The sequence below is a fragment of the Arvicanthis niloticus genome, chromosome 11 (genome assembly GCF_011762505.2).
Source record: "Arvicanthis niloticus isolate mArvNil1 chromosome 11, mArvNil1.pat.X, whole genome shotgun sequence".
Lineage (NCBI taxonomy): Eukaryota > Metazoa > Chordata > Mammalia > Rodentia > Muridae > Arvicanthis > Arvicanthis niloticus.
This window is the reverse complement of record NC_047668.1, coordinates 34,164,440-34,183,161: the sequence shown is the minus strand read 5'-3', so window position 1 is coordinate 34,183,161 and position 18,722 is coordinate 34,164,440. Positions and strand designations below refer to the sequence as shown.

General features: G+C 41.4%; 1 protein-coding gene across 3 annotated transcripts in view; it reads right to left on the bottom strand.

Moving 5' to 3' along the window:
* Positions 1-18,722, bottom strand: part of Pik3cg (phosphatidylinositol-4,5-bisphosphate 3-kinase catalytic subunit gamma) — a 35,710-nt gene that overhangs the window by 8,347 nt on the left and 8,641 nt on the right. For all 3 annotated transcript variants that reach the window (XM_076942011.1, XM_034514250.2, XM_034514252.2), the window contains exons 5-10: positions 17,695-17,798; positions 15,064-15,210; positions 13,513-13,603; positions 12,616-12,746; positions 11,530-11,641; positions 10,049-10,206 (exon numbers count right to left, since the gene is read on the bottom strand). In XM_076942011.1, the coding sequence (XP_076798126.1) occupies positions 10,049-10,206; positions 11,530-11,641; positions 12,616-12,746; positions 13,513-13,603; positions 15,064-15,210; positions 17,695-17,798 (743 nt within the window). The remainder of the gene's footprint in view (positions 1-10,048; positions 10,207-11,529; positions 11,642-12,615; positions 12,747-13,512; positions 13,604-15,063; positions 15,211-17,694; positions 17,799-18,722) is intronic.

Below are 18,722 nucleotides of genomic sequence, written 5' to 3'. Positions count from 1 at the left end.
CCAACTCTTGCGCTTTTCACACAGACTTTTGATATGGAACCAGAAGTACGTTTTGATCTTTAATTATTTTCTATTCTTCTATACACTAGAGGCTCCAGGCAAATCTCCTGCTGTGTGAGCCCATTGCGGGGTCAATCTCTCTGTAGTGGAGAAATTTCAAGGAGGTAAATTAAGCTCAGATAAAGTTACTGCCACCCCAATGCATAGGTGCTCAGTAAATACTTTCAGGTGATGGTTAAGTAGATTCAACTATCCCTGTGACCAAAGAGATACCCAAAGGGAAAGGGGCAGGTGTCCTGAGTCTCTTGAAGGCCACCCCACCCTGATGAGCTATCATCTTCTGGAGGATGCTGAGGAGGGAACTCAGAACCTTATGCATACCCGGTGAGAACTGTATTAGTGAGCTGCATCCCTGGCTGCATGACTGGGGTTTTTGTTGGTTTTTCACATGCAGGCTCTTCTGTGAGAAAGAAATGTCTTCCATGAACCTAACGGCATGTTCCATGCTTGGTAAACAGAAGGTCCAGGTTCCAACTGACTGCATAGATTTAAAACTTGAGTGCAGACATTACTGCCTCTGTTGAAGGCAGAATGGAACAGTGTCTAACAGCGGCCTCACGCCTGGTTGAATGAACTCAAATTTTGGCTTTCTTATTGACAATCCGAGAGGTCAATGAACTCCTATGGACCTCGGTGTTTTCATCTGTAGAATGAATACAATGGTACCACCCATTTCCTATGGCTGGGGAGAGATTTAAGTGCTCGGTAACTAGTTGACTTTCGTTACTAAATACTACAAAGAATTGCATCATTGAGCACACTTCCCAATGCTCGGTGCATCAGTCTCTTATGCAGACTGTCCACCAAAATGATTCCTCAGACAGTTCATTTAGCCGGTGAAGGGAGTGGGAGTGGGTGACTACCTTTTTTGCAACATATATGGAAAGGTCTGTCTTCACACTGGCTCACGAGGAAGGGTACATAGCATGTTGCACACTGGGCATCTACAGGTGCTTCTTTTGGGGATCAGGGTTGGGTACTGCTCCCCCAACTCAAGCCCCAGAAGTTTCATTTCTGTCCTTTACACTCAGTGAGAAGGCTTGTGAGCATGTTCTGGTCACACTGCCTCAGCCCAGAGGACTGTGGTTTGAGTGGCTGGGGAGCCCAGGGGAAAACCCAGAACACAGAAGTCACTGCCTGTTGAAAGTGAATGTTTTTTTTTTTTTTTTCTTCCAGGGTTCAAACACCGCTCTTCTCAACTGCCTGCGAGAGGCTGTGTGCTACCGAGTGAAGAAGAAAGTCTGATTTTGGGGACTTGGTTTCATGTACTACTTAATGTGGAGGGCATTAGTTGGCACACTCTCCATTAGTAGCTAATAAATAGGTTGAGCTTGCATAGGACATCTGCTCCCAATTCCACTGTTGTCTAAATGCCTTAATTGTAGCATCTACTCCCTGAAAGGAAGAAATGTTTTTATAGGCTACCACCTTCATTACCATATCAGGGCTCAAACCTTGCCTTGATTTTTTTTTTTTTTTTTTTTTTAGACAGGGTTTCTCTGTGTAGCCCTGGCTGTCCTGGAACTCTCACTCTGTAGACCAGGCTGGCCTCGAACTCAGAAATCCACCTGTCTCTGCCTCCCAAGTGCTGGGATTAAAGACGTGCGCCACCACCGCCCGGCTTGCCTTGATTTATTAACCATCCCAGCTGATGATTTTAGTACTAACTTTACCATCCCAGTCACTAAACCAACCAATTTCATCCGTGCCATCAACTAATTCTTAACCACTGAAGAGCAGGTCTAGTGTTCAAGGTCATACGGATACTTTTTCTAACAACTGAAACCTCCATTCTCCCTAGAGACGAGCTGTGCATATTCAGTTAAGTAAAGAAATGACACCAGGACCATGAAATAGAAACTCCAGGGAGAAATTCTGAGGCTGAGGGGTAGAAGAGAAAAACTGTCAAATATCCATCATTGAACAACAACAACAGCAACAAAAAAAGCCTCTGTCTGCCTAAGAGACATAGTAGAGAAAACAACAGTCTAGTTCAAAAGCATGCCTTCAATGTATTTTAAAATAAAAGCCAATGTATTGGCCCAGCCAATATTCTTAGTATTTATCTTAACAAACCAGAAAAGGCTGATTCATAGACTTCACAACACAGAAAGAAACACTGTGTTGTAAGTCTGAACACAGAGGCTGTCTGACGCTTGGCTATTCATTTCTTGAGGTGGAATTGAGTAGTTTCATATTTATGGACTTGAACATGAGTTGCAAACTAGCTGTTTGCCAGGGAAAGGGGTAAACCATTGTATCACAAATATTTAGATAAAAATTCAATAGGAATACAAAGACTATAATTAAATTGTTTTCTTTGAGTTTGCATTAAGAATAGTCTTTCTGTGTGCGTTTCTCTCTCTCTCTCTCTCTCTCTCTCTCTCTCCCTCTCTCTTTCTCTCTCTCTCTCTCTCTCTCTGTGTGTGTGTGTGTGTATCTTCCAGCTTTGTAACAAAAAAAATGAAATGATCTGTTTGGATATATAAAAGTAAAAATAATATAACTTAAATGAAGATGAAAAAGGAAGGAAAATATTGACAATAGGCCACAGAAATAAAAAAAAAATAACCCACAGATTTTTCATATTTAAAAAGTGCAATCTTCAACTACATTTCTAGTCAAAGGAACTGTCTAATCCATATCTCCATCCAACTTTGAGAAGTTAAAAACAAAACCAAACCTCATTTATGAGAAGCAGTGTTTTTATAGAAACCGAGAACAATGGAAATTTCCCAAGAAGATTGTTGCAGAAAGCACACTTGGAAGATAATGAAACACATACCTCATAGTATTGTAAAGTAGACACAGCAATCCTTTAAAAGAAACTAAACATTAGAAGGATGCCTTTGTTGACATGGTAAGTAGTGTTTAAAATGACCAAGCTTTAATATCTTGGGTGTTGAATAACATTTCATGCTGGTGGACCAGCCCATAAATGACTTTACTGGCATCCCAACGCCATGCCTCCAGTCCTAGATTCTAGATTAAATTTAACAGATAAATGAAGTCCCAAGAATCTGAAAACCACAGGAGAGTCTTCACCTGAGGGAAATACCTTATCAACATATTCTCTTACTCTTTTGTATGTGTCTTCTGTGTCTTCTTATGGGTAACATGGAGAGATGGGGAATACTCAGTCTTCATGCTGGGATGGAGGAGGCTGAGCCTGACCTTGTTAATTGGCCAGAGTGAAAAATCCTAAGATAGGCACACTTGTCATCTCCTACTTGACCTAATTAGTCATTAATTAGGGTAGTTTGTGCTTAACCAATTGTGTTCCAAATGACTTATCTTTTCCTCTGCTCTCTTGCTCCCTACCCAGCCTGGGGCCCTGTTTCGACTGATGCACATTTTCCTTCCCAACACAGATTCTAAGAGAACACCCCAGAGACCTGTGTTACACCCAGACCAAGCAGTTGTACTTTCTGTTCCTAAATACTGTCTGTACTTTGCCAACTTATGTACTTGCTCATGGCTTTTTTTTTCCTGCTTGGATGTTCCTTCTTCTCCCTGCATCTATCAGTAAGATGAAGTTGAATTCATCCCCAAAGGCTTCCTTCTAGGAATAGTCCTTTCCTATCTTCCAGGCAGGATTAATTATTCTCTCTGCAAACCACTTTCTGTACACTCTTCACACAAAGTATTCCTTGGCATAGCGTGGTGCCAGTCTGACTTCCAAGGCTGCTGTACCTTTGCTTTGGGTCATTGTGTCCAGCATAGTGTTCAACACACTGCAGATAACCTGACGATGTGAGATGGCTGAAAGTTTTCTGTACAGAACACAAGTTAGATCTTGGACAAGACTCACTGCTTCAAAATGACAAGGAATTGGAGAATAGTAACATTTGAAGGAGATTGAATTGGGCAGACCTGTTAGCCTGTTCAAGAACAATACTGGAGTCTTTGTCCTGGTCCAGTGCCAGTGTCCTGTCTCACACATGGTAAACACAGCTTGATGATAACAACAGGATGGAGCAGGAGACTGGGAAGTGCAGTCAATAGGTAACAGACATACACAGACAGGTATGATCCTCCTCCATAGACAGGAAAGGAAGCTCAAGAGGGAATAACAACAGTAAGGGGTCCTCCCAGAAGATTGTCAGATGGTAAGGTCTCCTTTATGCTGTGGCTGGGCTTAGGAATGACAGTTGTGTCTCAGTGACACAAAGCAAGAGAAAGTCAGCATTCCACTCCTAGACGGAGGTTGAGGCAGGTACCTCTAGTGGAGAGGCTGGGGCAGAAGCAGTTAAAACAGCCTAGGAGCCAGGAGTTCAGCCTGACAATAGCAGACATGTACTTCAGTCAAGAACCTCCAGGTTCTTTGCAATTTTCTGAGTCAGGTCTCTGTCCTTGGACCTGCACTTAGACCTGTAGTCTTGAAGGCCTGGTGTACCCTGATATGGAGACAAGACGGCAGCTATGGGAAACAGGGCAGACTGGTAAGACTGGCAAGAAAATGTCAACCAATGTAGATAAAAGTAACCGGCCCTGGGCTTCCTAGGAAATGCTTCTTGACAGTGACATCTAGGGGCAAGTGGCTCTAGGGATATTCCTCAAATTGTCTCATCTTCACAGATGAATGCTATTTGGCTCTCTAGATGGTCAGCATTAGCTGACACATTGGCTCAGTGCCCACAATGTGCAAAGACCATCTTCCTTTACAAAGATCTGATCTTGGGAAGTCAGATTGCTCATGATTCATGAAATAAATTTGGATTGAACATGTCCTATAGGAATGCATCCTACATTCTGTTCTCTGGGTATAGATGGCTGCTTTGCTTCACACACACACACACACACACACACACACACACACACACACAGAGGCACACGCATGCACACACACACACATACCACACACACATACACACACCACACACACCACACACACACACACACACACACATACACACTATTTATTTCAGTAAGAAATTCTTCACAGACATGGTAGGTAACACATGATATCCCTATTTATATTACCAATAAAACATTAGATTTCCTCATAAGATTTGCTCGTCATTCCTTTCATGGGTATTTGTGTAGTAAAGCTTTCTAGGTGGTTTGGTTTGGTGGTAGTTGTCAATGTGTGCCTGAGTCAATAGATCGTGCACCCACAGAGTACAATGGATGGCAGGGAATCAGGGCTCCCTGGCGGAAGGGAATCAGCTCCTCCCTTTGAAGGATTTGATCTTTCATCTCTTGCCCTTTTCACTCAACAAACATCTGCCGAATACTTCCTGCATCCCTGGCCCATGTGACAGAGACAGGACCAATGCAGCTCTGGTGACATTTGTAAAGGGAGAGGCACACAGGACAAATAGCTATAAACATGATAAATGCAATGCAGGAGACCAGGTGGGCAGGACTACCTGTGCCAGAAGTTGTTCTGTGGTGTGACATTTATGTTGAGACCTAGAGGGCAGGGCAGGTCTTTTTAGTGGTAGGCCCAGGCAATGGGGCAGCATTGGCTGGTAGAAGACACGGAAGACCATTACAAAACAGTGGGACTGGTGGGGGTGAGGCTGCAGGGGCTGAGGTGCACAGCATGGGCCTTGCAGACCACTTGCACACCAATCAAATGAGTGTGCAACACATAGAAGGTAGGAAGCCATCCTCAGTTCACTGTTTGCGTTTGCAGTAAGGAGGGATCCCACCTCCCTCTCCTACACAAATGCACACATATGTCCAGTATCTTAGGGTCTTAGTATATAGACCAGATAGTCCAGGCTGACCTCAAAGGCATTCTTCTTTGGCCCCAACCATCCATGTCTATTTTTACTTTAAATTCGAGAGCAAATTCTGACTTACTACAACTTTTGAAACGATAAATGTGAATCATGAAGAAGCCTTGAAATACTGGCAGAATTGTCTCTGGAAGGTGAGATAACAAGATTTACATATCTGACATTTAAAAGAAAATTGCTTTTGGGTAGGCATGGTGGAGCATGGCTTTAGTCCAGCACTCGGGAGGTAGAGGCTGGCTTATCTCTGTAATATGAGGACAGCCTGGTCTATATAGTGAGACTTTGTTTCAAACAGCAAAACAAATAAAACAAAAGGGTTTTTTGTTTTAATAAAAAAAATTACTGCTTAGAAAAAAAGCAAATACAATACTTATGAAATAAATAAGAATCCAAATTTCATTTGGCCTTGACTTAAATAAGTTTGTATGTTATGTATGTTTATAGCTATTGACTGAAATTTAAAACATAGCGCTATTGTGACAGGATAGAAAGGGGGTAAATTAGAGACATGGGGGGGACAAAAAGGGACTTCTCATCAGAGCATCTGATTGAAGCCTCTTCTGAGATGACAAGCAAGAACTCCAGCATAATTAACATTTGCTGTGAAGGTTGCTGGCTTACAGGCAGTATTCCTTTCATATGTAGACATTTTATGTTAAAAAAAAAAAAAAAAAGCAAAGAACCAGGTTGGAGACCCAGTGTATAATGTTGGAGTTAGCCTTATTGCTGTCTCAACATTTTCTGGGAATCTTAAACAACACTGTTGACCATGTTTCCAGTGAAGATGTCCTACCTTACTGCATCCCATGATCTAGACTTTATCTATTGTCACACATAACCAGGGACCACCTTGTTATCCCTTAGCAACCTTGGAACACAGCACTTCAAGAATCACAGATCACACAACACACACACACACACACACACACACACACACACACACACACACACGAAGACAGTGAAGGTCAGCTTAGAGAGGCCCATACCTGTGCTCAGGGACATGTCTTATTTTCTCTATAGCACCTTTCTTTTTCTTAAAATTTGTGCTTAAAATCTATGCTAAAATATCATTAAAAATCTTCAGGTCTGTTTCACATTTGCTTGTCCTCAAAGTATGTTCTGTGGTAAAGCCACTGATCTGTTTTTGTCTTAGTTGCAACCCCTAAATGATGAAAGGGGGGTTCTGGAGAGACGGCCGAGTGTACAAAGGTGTTGGCCCTGCAAGTGTGGCAACCTGAGTTTGAGCCCCAAACCTACATGAAGGTGGAAGGAGAGAACTGACTTCCACATGGAAGGATAATCTCTTGTGTACTGTGTAGAAGCAACACCTGTCAATAAAAATCTGATGGCCGGTAAGCCGAGGCAAGATTAGAAGGCAGGACATCCAGCAGAGAGAGAGAGAGGAATGCTGAGAAAGAGTCAGGCACAGGAAACTTTGTCATTCAGAAGAAGTCAAATGTATGAAACTGAGGAAGGTAACAGCCACATGGGTCAGCCTTTCTCTACCCTGCCCAATAGGTTATCCATGTGACACATATTAATTAACACCATGAGGTCAAAAGTAGCAAAGGGGACTTTTAGTTCAAAATGCAAATATGTACATTTCCTAGTTTGCCTAAACGTGATGACTTTATTACACCAGACTCCAAGACATTGGTGAGAGAATTTATGCACACAGTCCCTAGGATAAAATAAAGATAAATAAAATTCTGAATTAGCAACATGAAGAAAGAGAGAAAGAGAAAGAGAAGAAAGAAAAGAAATGAAAGAAAAGGCAAAGGAAAATTTTCCCAAGTCTGGAGTTAAATGATGAAGCCCAGTTGCTCATCTTTGTCAATTTGAAAATTCTGCATGTGGATAATTCCCTGCTTCAGTGGTTAGCTTTCTCTTGTGTGCAGAGGATGAATGGGTGTGGGGTGGGGGGATAGCATGGTGTGGGGACAGGTAGAGGTGGGATTCAGCTCTCTCTTAACCGTAACAGGCTTCTTTGTCATGGTTTGTATATTGCCTGAGACTCGTTTCAAAGAGTGGATTCTTAAACATTTCCACAGTTGGAAGCCTTGCCTGATGTCTAAACCAATGGTAACAGAGTCTCTGCTGTTGTCTAAGATGAGCTAATCGTTCTGCAGACTTCCTCGCACTAACGCCGAGCAGGTGGTTCCGACATGAGCTCTTACCATTGCCACAGCCACCGTCTTCTCTCTAGGTCTAGAGCAGTGGTTCTCAACCGTCCTGGTGACGCCCAGCAAGAAAATTATTTTTATCGCTACTTCATAACTGTAATTTTGCTACTGTTATGGATTATAATGTAAATATCTGATATGCAGGATATCTGATATGCAACTCCTGTGAAAAGGGTCACAAACCCATGGGTTGAGAGCCACTGGTCTAGAGTCATGGGCCTGATGGTCGTGGTTTGGAACCTTCAGAACGGTGAGCTAAATAAAAGTTCTCTCTTTATAGTGGTAACTAGATCAATAGTACCTGGAAAAACCATAAGTAGGCCATGTTCCTTCTTTACAGATAAAAAAAAAAAAGTAAGGTTCTGAAAGGCTAAGTGACTGCCATTGTGGCCACAGTTGTTAAGCATACTTAGGCCTGTCTGCTACAAAGGCCACCCCTTTGATCCCTGTGCCATGGTGAGTATGTAGGTAATATGCACAGGCGTGTAAAATGCTGACCAGTCTTTCAGAACACAGGTGTGTAAAGTACAACCCAATTCACGGGAATGTGCTTTGGGTGGGTGGATGCTATATAGATATCACGTGACCGAAGGAGGTTTAATTGCTTAAGAAACAGGCTTCATCACAAAGGATGGAGAGATGTTACAGACTGTGAGAAACTCCCCACAAGTGTTGCTCTGAGTTGATGTTGCTGGGTGGGGCGGATACCCTCTCCTGGCTTCCTCATTATGAAGATCTTTTCATCATAAATGTTTTTAAACTGAAAAACCATTGCAGAAGCAACAAAGAAAGCTAACCGGGAGAGCTGCTGGGATTTGGTGGAGTGACATGAACTCTGTGTGGGTCACAGCAACTGGACAAAGGGATGGACTCCCAAGAAATTTCACTCACTGGCAGAAAGAAGTGACCATGTATCTATAGGAAAGAAGAGACCCGTGTCTAAGGCAGAATTCCATGCATTTGTCTAACACTCTGAGCCACTATTTGCTGTTGTCGTGTTCTGTCTGAAGCTAGTCAGATCAACCTCACTTTCAAGAGAGTAAAACTGAGTGCCTTCTCTTCTTTAAGTAGTGAGATCCTTCTGCTTCCCCCTGAAATGTGTCTAGTTCTTGGAAATTGTCTGAAACCCAACTGAGTGTATGCAGAAGAGCACATACCTAAACTCCTAAAACCATCTGACCAGAGAGTGTGAGTCACGTCATTACCAACTAGACAGCCAGCCAGTAAATAAAAACCACAAGTTACAAAACAACACATGGAGTAGCTGTTTCCCTGTAGTTCAAGGTTCATGTTCTTTCCCAAATGTCATGCTGGATTCAAAGAAGAGCCTTCTTCCTAAGATGTGGCATGCAAACCACACACACACTAAGGAAGTTGGCTATGTGCAGACAAGCCAAGGCAAAAGTCACTCTTGGTTTCTGTTTTGTGTCTCTATTGTTATAAAATAGATCTGCTTATAGATTTTCTGAATTGTATTCATTCACAGCTATTACATTTGCAAATATAAGATGCTCTCATTGTGAGTTTGATCTACACACTCCTGTAAGGGCTTGTTTGCAGGTGAGTGGAACCAGAGCTCACTGCAGAGCCTGTGGCCAAGCTGATGAGACCATCAACAAGAAAAGGACTACTCTTCATACCAACAAAATCAGTATGTGCAACAAGGTTCCCTTGTTGGTACTATGATAAGTGCACAGACAGTAACAAAAACCAAGTGAAGCTCACAATTATTTGCAAGCCCTGAAACATACTTGAAGTTTGAGTCCTCTAGTCAAAGTAGATCAGTCTCCATGGCTGTCCTTCCTTGAAGCTGTCCTGAGCACCTGGCATCCCCTCAGGGGTCTGTGGTCCCTGGGGCCACCCCTTATGAAGCATTTTTACTTGCTGTTTGGTTATAGTGAGCAGGTCCCTGAAAGCACCATGTTGCATGTACTTGGGGGAATGAACAGAGGTGAGGAGGAGGAAGGAGGGTGGCCATATCATGAGGGGAGAGAGAGGTGACTTCTAGAGTGTGACTGGTTATATTGGCAGAAGGTGAGCAGGATGGGGGTGACATACCTGGAATTTCTGGAAGTGTGGGCTTGTCTTTTTGCCAGAAGTTCCCATCACAAACAAGAAATCTGGGGTTAGGACAAATGGCACTCTCTCTTTATTAATGCCCAGGAAACTCTTGTAATTCCCAAGAATGTGTCCAAAGTCTATATGAAATAGGTTTCCTTAAGAGAGGAAAATGCCTGGCATCATTACATGGTATAAATGTTTATAAACACTTTGAAGTTTTAGAAAAAAAATTCAGTTGCCTGAAAAATGAACTATTTTGAATGAGAGCATTCTATCCTCTTTTATTATTAGCTTTTGATATTTTCAGTCTTAACAGGTCCTTGAAAGTAGTAGCCACAAAGCTTCTGGAGAAAACCAAGTGTGATTTTTGATAGGGCTGTTCTTTAGATATCAAGATATCATTAAAAAACAGCAAGCAAGCAAACAAAGTTGTCTCCAAATTCTTAGACAGGTAAATAAAAACTGTCACTAATTCGTGATCATCATTCTTAAGAGACTCCATGTCCTACATATAGCTGACAGATTGAGGTTGTATTTTGTCTAACAAGGGTGGTGTTTACACTGTACTTTTAAGTAGTGCTATAGAATTACCATTTTGAATCTCTTTGGGGTCAGTTTCTAACACTATTACCACCAGCAGCAGCACGGCCATATTAGTTTTTATTTATTTGGTCTTTTAGCATTTCTATAAATGTACTATTCTCTTGTGTTGACCCTGTTCTTGCAAAGAATAAATAATTCACTCCAAGCTCTGGTGCTTTTTCCTAAGCTGTTCTCTTTAAAAATAATCTTTGTCTTAAAGTCTTTCTATGTAGTCCAGGTTAGCTTTGAACTTGTGATCCTTTCCTTGGGCTTCCTGAGTGTTAGACTTACAGGCATTTGGCTACCATACCTGGAAGACTATAAAAATGGATTAGCATTTTATATATGAACACCTCATGGTATGGTGGCCATTACAGGACGCTGTCAGGGTAGTGTGAACCAGCATGGCTACAGAGTTAAGGACTCAGGAGTTTCAGATGAGAAATAGCTCCTGTGCTTTTATTACTGTTCTAGTTGTTTTTTGCAACATTTGACATCGCAGATCCCTCCTCCTAGGCTATGCTCTTCACTCTCTCTTTTTACTTCTCCCTGTAATTTTTTCTCTCTTTTAGTCTCATTTCCTGCCTTTTCTTCTCTCATCCATCAACCCTGAAGGAGGGTGGTCTGTCTAAAGTAACCAGTGTCTCTATTCACAATGACTTGTATATCTGGGCTCCAGCTTAGACTCTTACTCTGTGCCAGGAGGATGGGGTAGTGGGGAGGCAATGTTTAAAGAAGACAAGTGCTTCAGATAGACAGCAGTGAGGACTGCAAAATACATGAGTGCATTTAGTGTCCCTTAGCTGAACATCTAGGAATGATTAAAACAGAACCTTTTGTGTTATGTGTATTTTACTACAATACATTTTTTTCTAATTTATAGTGGGCAAACTCACCAGTCTCTGAGATCATAATGTTGTCGTTGTGCCTGTCACCTATCCCAAGAACAAACGTGGCCACACAGTAGCCTGCACAGGAGTAAACGAACCTTTCCACTGCGGCCTGAAACTGAGGAGAATGGATATGAATGTTGAGTGCTTTCCAGTGACAGAGAGCAGCTCAAGCCAATGACATTGCTGACATGGATGACGACATAGAGGGACAATGTTCTAGGAACCGTTTCAGACAGCAAGAAGTTTGGGTCCAGCCTCATTGGTTATATATCAAGGAAGTACCAACTGTTAAATGGTTCTGCTTGTATTTTCAGTGAAGAGACATCCAAACACTGTGACGTAAGGAAGACCCAAGAAGGAAAGGGCCACAGTGATTTATTAAAATTTCCCATCCTTTCTTTTAGCCACTTGCTTGCAACTGAACAGAACTTACAGCAATTTCTGCAATTATGCTTTGCTTAGAACCAATTTAAGTGTATGGATGGTTTCACAAGCCTTCATGTATAACAGATTAATAAAGACTATGAATTATATTCCCTTCACCAAAGGCTGCTGTCCATGTAAGTGTGAAGTGCTATTTCTGTGCAGCAGAACTTTAAACAGCACCCAGACAGCATAGCAAACAGTCTGTGAAGGATTCAGCATATGCCCTTCAGCAAGATGGACATTTTCAACATTCATAACTTACCATTCAGAGCCACAGTAGAAATTGTACATTTTTTTGTTTGGTATAAAAGAATGTATATATGGGAACTAAATTTGTGGGTTAAACAACAAAGCCATCCATAAAAAGTGCTAACATTATTTCACAGAACCAAATTCTATGTAAAGCTTGACTGGTATTCAAAACTGAAGCAAATGTTTTCTGGGTCTAGAAGTAGACTCTCTGTCTCACAGATAAGCTGTGTCATCAGGGGAAAACCCTCACAAACCCCGACAGTCTTAGGAGCAAAAGACTTAACAAGTATATTGGGGGAACAGAGACATTCATTAAAAGAGCCTGTTAGACCAGAAACCACTACTGTCTGACAGAAGACAAGCTGTCTGGAGGAATAGGTCTGGGCTGAGGAGGGGAGAGCAAGACCTCACCTTTTCTTCAATGGGACATTTTTCCTTGAGCCAGTGATTCAGGACTTCGTCTTTGAATGCCCCTGTGTTACCCACTGTGCTTTGCTGAATCTGAGCAATCGTTGTGGCGTCCTTCACAATCTCGATCATTCCTATGTGAAGAGACAGAATTCAGCAGAGGCTGATGCTGCTAAGCCTTGGCGAAGCAAAGAATAGTTTTTTTTTTTTTTAATTTTTTTTTAATTAGGCCAAAGATTTGTTTTCCATGTCTGAGCTTTTTTCTTGTTGTTTGCTTGCTTGCTTTTAGGGAAAATAATAACAGTAAAGCTCCAGAAGTTGGAAAGAATATTCTCCCAATATCCCTGACTAAGGAGAGGAAAGGGCTGCTTTGGGGGAATGACAAATAAAGCCATTTATGTGCCAACCTTAGCTTTCCTTGCTCAGGGATTGGAACTTTTCTTTTATAGGTAACAAGGCCAAATGTTTTGTACATTTTCTCATATCAGAACCTTGAATAAAAATAAGTGTGATTAAAACGAAAATGTTAAATGTCTATAAAAGTACCTGAGTGGAGTGTGTAATAGCTTCAGTAATGTGAATTCTGGAATTCAAAGAGAAGTGACAGTTCCTTCTGTCTAATTTTAAATGTTATTTGCGAGAGAAAGGCTTAATGTGCAAAGAAATGAGAGCAGGGGAGGGAGCAAGTTCTTGGGAAGACTTTTCCCATGTATGGGCCCAGGTATCCCTGCATCGTCAACATGTCCTTATTGAACTGAGAGTCACTTTCCTGCCTGGGAACATGTCCTCCTTTTGACTATGACTATAACCTTCCAGTTATGGACTGCTTTCACTGAGGAGTGATATCCTTTTAAAACTAGCCAAGTGGTGTGCTGCTCATCTCTTGATGTAACCACAAACCTATTTTGTCACCAGTTGAGATGCAACCGTAAGGCAGAAGGCACAGGTCCAGAGATTCAGTCTCCCAAATGGACTCCATGATGCGTAGAATCTGGGAACCAAGGCATAAGCATTTCTATTATATACATAGATGTTGGCCAGTGCATTTTTCTTCTCTCTTAAAAAGCTAGTAATCTTATCTGGTTGCACTCAATATATGCGTAGATGCAAAATACATAAGTAATAACTTTCATTGGTCAGACTGATACTCAAAAATTTCCTGTCATTGCAAATCTGTTCATTTCAGCCCCTGGGGTATATGTTGAAGAAAAGTATAAAGAGTTTTCACTTGTGGGAGGCTTTTTTGCCATGTTTCATAATCTATCTTATCAAAACATTCTACTTTCTTCTGTATGTTTTCACATAATAACTGTAATGTCTTTATACATATTTCCTACTCTGATATCACAAGATCCATGCTACAACCAAGACAATGAAATCAATGATGGTGTTACAAACTCCAAACATTAACTGGCTGCTCTTTTATGTGTGATTCTGGTAGTAACCTCATATCAGGAATACAATTTCTATTTCCATTCAGTGGTAGAGGAACAAAATCTTAGAGAGTTTCAGGAACTGTGAGCTCCAACAACAAAACAAAGGCTAAGCACAAAGCTCAGGGTTACAGGAAGAGCAGAGCGAGGTGCTGTGGCCTCGAAATGCCCATTTTTCGAACAACTCAAAAGACTCTACAGATCTATTTAAAACTAAATTGATCCTTAAAAATATTAAGGGATTTCTTTCCTTCTTTAAAAAAAATCTTTCTTGAACAAAAAAAGCAAAATAACAACAAGAAGACAACCCATTCTGGAAGAGAACCTGAGTACTGTATTAGAAATAAGTCAAAACAGAATCTTAAGATGAATAGAAAAGATTATGTTTTTAAATAGGCTGCCTTTAACTTAGTATACTTTGCTATCTAAACAAACTGTATTAGGTTTTAGAAACCTTCACCTCTTTCCTCGACGAGGCACTAAAAGCTGGACAGCAAAGACTTACAGACTTGTAATGCTGTCTGCACAGAAGTGTTAGCCTGACACGGACAGTGTTGGTACTACACTGTTCACCTCCTCCTCCTCGACGTTCACCTGAGTGATCACCCACCTGCTCATCTTTTTTTTTTTTTTTTCCATCAAATCATTACTTGAGTTTGTGTATGAATATAAAAGGATACGTATTTAGGGAGTTTGCCCGCCAGTATGTTGATATGTCTGTGAACAGGAGTAAACTGGGTACTGTTGACAAACAATCCCACAGCCTATGGTACCATGATGCATAGAACGGAGTGCTTAAAACGAGGCTAGAGGAGGCAAGTGTGCCTAGCTACTAGGGAATACCCATCTTTGAAAGGACAGAGAACTATGGTGCTAGTAAGACCTATCTATTAGGTACCTTTCGATTGCTGCTTATCGTACGGAAAACAAAACAAAGCCCAGAAAGGTGGGTGTGTTTTAAACCCGCACAGCATTCTGTCTTCAGATAATTGCACAAGCCCACTTCACATGAGCCTACCTGCAAGATCAACATGTCTTGGCGCAGATCGTCACCGTGTTTAAAGATGATTCCAATGGTCTCATTGGATAGGACTGTCGGATCAGCACACTTAAACTCAAGCCACAGGGGCTTCTTCTTGGAGGCCATCACTTTACATTTCTCAATCTGTAAGGAAGTGGGCACACCATCGCATGCAATGAACACACATAGAGGAGCCACAGATTCTCTCGTAGAGCATTGCTAAACACAGGGGCCATGAACTGGCTGGGAAATGATTTTCAATATTTGGATAAAAATATAGAAGGCGTTCTCACCCAAACTGGAAATGCTATCCATGTGTGAGAAAATCCATAACCCTTGAAACTGTGACTCTCAGGCTGTACTCCGAGGAATTCTCAGGGTCGGTGAAGAGCCCATGCGGTATAGCAGGCACCACTTTAATTGCTCTACTCCCATGGGACCTTGGTAAACTCACTAAAAGTGCACTGCTTAGAGCACTTTCTATTACCTGTTTATGCATTCCTTTCCTCAGATTTCATTTGAAAATGTAGTTCCAGCACTACCACAGTGTCTGAAAAGTTGCAACTCCAAAATCTGATATAGGCCAAATCTAACTCATGGAATTTTAATAGGAATAATCTGGTACCTGAGCGCAGGACTTTCAGCCTCAGCCCCTCACATCTAAGCAAAGCACTGTGAAAGGAGTCATAAGAATAAACCTAACCTTTCCTGGGTTTTAGACAAAAGTGAATGCAGTAGGAATCACAGATATAATGTAGAGATGGAGAGAAGGCTCAGAGCACTATTCTTGCAGAGGATCTGGGATCAGTTCCCAGCACCCACATAGGGCAGCTCACAACAGCCTGAAATTCCAATACCAAGAGATCCACCACCTTTTTCAGGGTTCCTCAGGCACTGGATGCATATAGCAGGCAGGTGAAACACTTATACCCATAAACATAAAAATAAATAAATAAAATTATGATGCAATTTTTAAAGAAAAGCCAACAGTTTGAAAGCCATATTAATATATTATAATTTCTGATTTCTAAATGATGGCAATGGATTGGACACACCTTTTCTAGCAAGTGTGTGTGTGTGTGTGTGTGTGTGTGTGTGTGTGTGTGTGTTGTTTCTTTGAAACAGCCTTTCTTTGTTTCTTTGTGCCCTGGCTGTCCTGAAACTCACTCTGTAGATCAGGCTGGTCTGAAACTCACATTGGTCTGCCTGCCTCTGCCTCCCGAGGACTGGGATTAAAGGCACACACCACCACACCTGATTAGCAATTGTTTATAAAATTAGACATGAGGAGGAGGTGTTTTCTACTTATTTTCATGAGGTTTCTGTTCTGTATGCAACTAGACTAGAAAAATACATGGACAACTCTTGTGAGACAATAGATGACAGACAATGGAAATCTGTAGCCCCTGAGCAAAGAAGGCAATGAAGGCAACTCTGTCTGTAGTTGTTGCAGGGTTACTGTTAAGGGCTGTTTCTTGCTTAAAGCATAGAGAAAAGTCACCCATGCCGAGTTTATGGTCTAGCAATCTAGAGTATAGTAACTGAAGTGTCTGAATAAAAAAGGACAGAACAAAATGACAGAAAATAATAATAGTCAGACAATTTCCAAATGTGGTAGAACAGATGCCCACGAGCCCAAAGAGCAACATAACCTGGCACCTTATACAAGAAACCTGTGCCAACACACACTATAATCAAACCACTGAAAGCCAGGGAGGGAAAACATCTGAAAAGAAGTAGGGGGAAAATGATGTATTATAAATAGAACATCAAAGACAAAGCCAGAGTGTTATCATCAGGACATAGGCAAGGCAGAAGAAATGGTCCTGCAAGAGAAAAATAGTGAGCTAGGATACTCTGTCTAATAAAAATATTGCTAAAAAATAAATGCATAGAAAAACATTTCAGCTAAGTAAACTTAGAATATATTGCCATCATCTTGCAGGATAATGTGTTAAAGATCAAAGAAAAGTGATACTTGGAGAATACCTGAACCCAACACAATAATATGTGGATAAGTGTTTAAAATGGCTTAATCTATCTAGTATAAACACATTTTTTGTTTAAAGCAAACATAATATACGGTGGGTTTCTAATACGTGCAAAAGAGGTGCATTAGTGGAAGTGTACCTCTGTAAGATTCTTACATGCATACAAAGTGGTCTGTTACACTATGTGGTACTGACATGCACATAGACACTTAAATCAACAGAAGGGGTCAGAGAGATGAGGTGTAAATGCACCTACAATCTGGACAGTGATATTGAATTTCTGTTATATTTCTAGAAGAATGTTCAGTGTTTTGATTTTTGCTGATGGTTGTATAGAAATATTTATCTGTGAAAACTCACTGAACTTCACAGTATGGACAACTGTTTGTGTAAAGAATACACCAATAAATTGATTTAAAACACAATGGAAGGGCAATTACTCTACCATTGGTGTGTTGTATTGGGTGTTGGGATGTTGGGTGCTAGTGATAAGAGAGGGAATTGACTGAAGCCCATCTGGGGATGCTCTAGATTCTTGTGCGTACCAGAGATCCATTGTGAAGGCCCTGGCTCTACAAAGCATGCTAGACATTTGAAGGACATAAGGAACATACAAAGAAATTTCACTGATACCTACCACCAGGGTACCTGCTTTCAGTCCAGGATCGTAGGGAACTCTAAAGCTCTCAGGGAGACTGGAATTCTGCAGGCTTTCAAGCTTTTGCTTAAGCTGTGAAATAACTGCAATTATCAAAAGCATAGAGGAGTTAAGTGAGCACAAGACATCATCAGTACTGTCAACGATCTCAGCACTTCCTGGCGTCACATTCCCTTAGAAGTCCATGTATAGATATCTGCCTTTGGGGATCCAACCATTCCAAGTAGGCAAAGTAAATCAGGATCACTGTGAACAACTTAACTGTAAGTGTCCCTTCACAGGCAGAGGACATATGTGAACACATGTGTAAAAATCTCCAGTCAAGAGAGTGTGCTGAGAATGAACCTTAAAGGATTGTCGCTGCCACCATTTTTCCAGCCTTCAAGACTTTCAATGGCCATCTGGTTTGCGAAGCAGACATTTGAACACACTCTTAACTAGAGCTGGGTTAGAGTTCTGCAAATTCTCAAAAAGAGGAAGTTAGGGTGTGAACAAAAGATGTGGCAACCTCAAAATTCTCAAGGCAAAACTCCTAGTACAGACCACTGGCTGGATAACAGGCAGGGGCCAGCCCAAAAGTAAGATTGTTACTGCTACCATTAGTAGCTTTGGGGTGGGGGTGGGGTCGGGGAAAGCGGGGGTCAGTTAGCATGATCAATGAACTAGAAAACAATCAAAAGGGAAGGTTAGAAATGTAAAATATTCAAAAGCTTAAACCACTGGGCAGGGATGTTAGTGTCTGTTTTAAGCTGTCGTGCTAGGTCTAGGTTTATAAAATGAGTAAAAGATACTCTCTAGGTTCAAGTGTCAAACTCTTTATCATGTCAGAAAGATGTGTCAGTGATGACAACTTAAAGTGGTATCAGCCCAAACCTTATAGGAGTGGGTAATTTTCTTAGAGCAGAGACAAGAAATTGGGAATGGCTACAGAGAGGAGGTGTGTGTGTGTGTGTGTACACCCGTGTCAAGGTGACATACATTGACGTATGTGTATTATTCTGAGATGT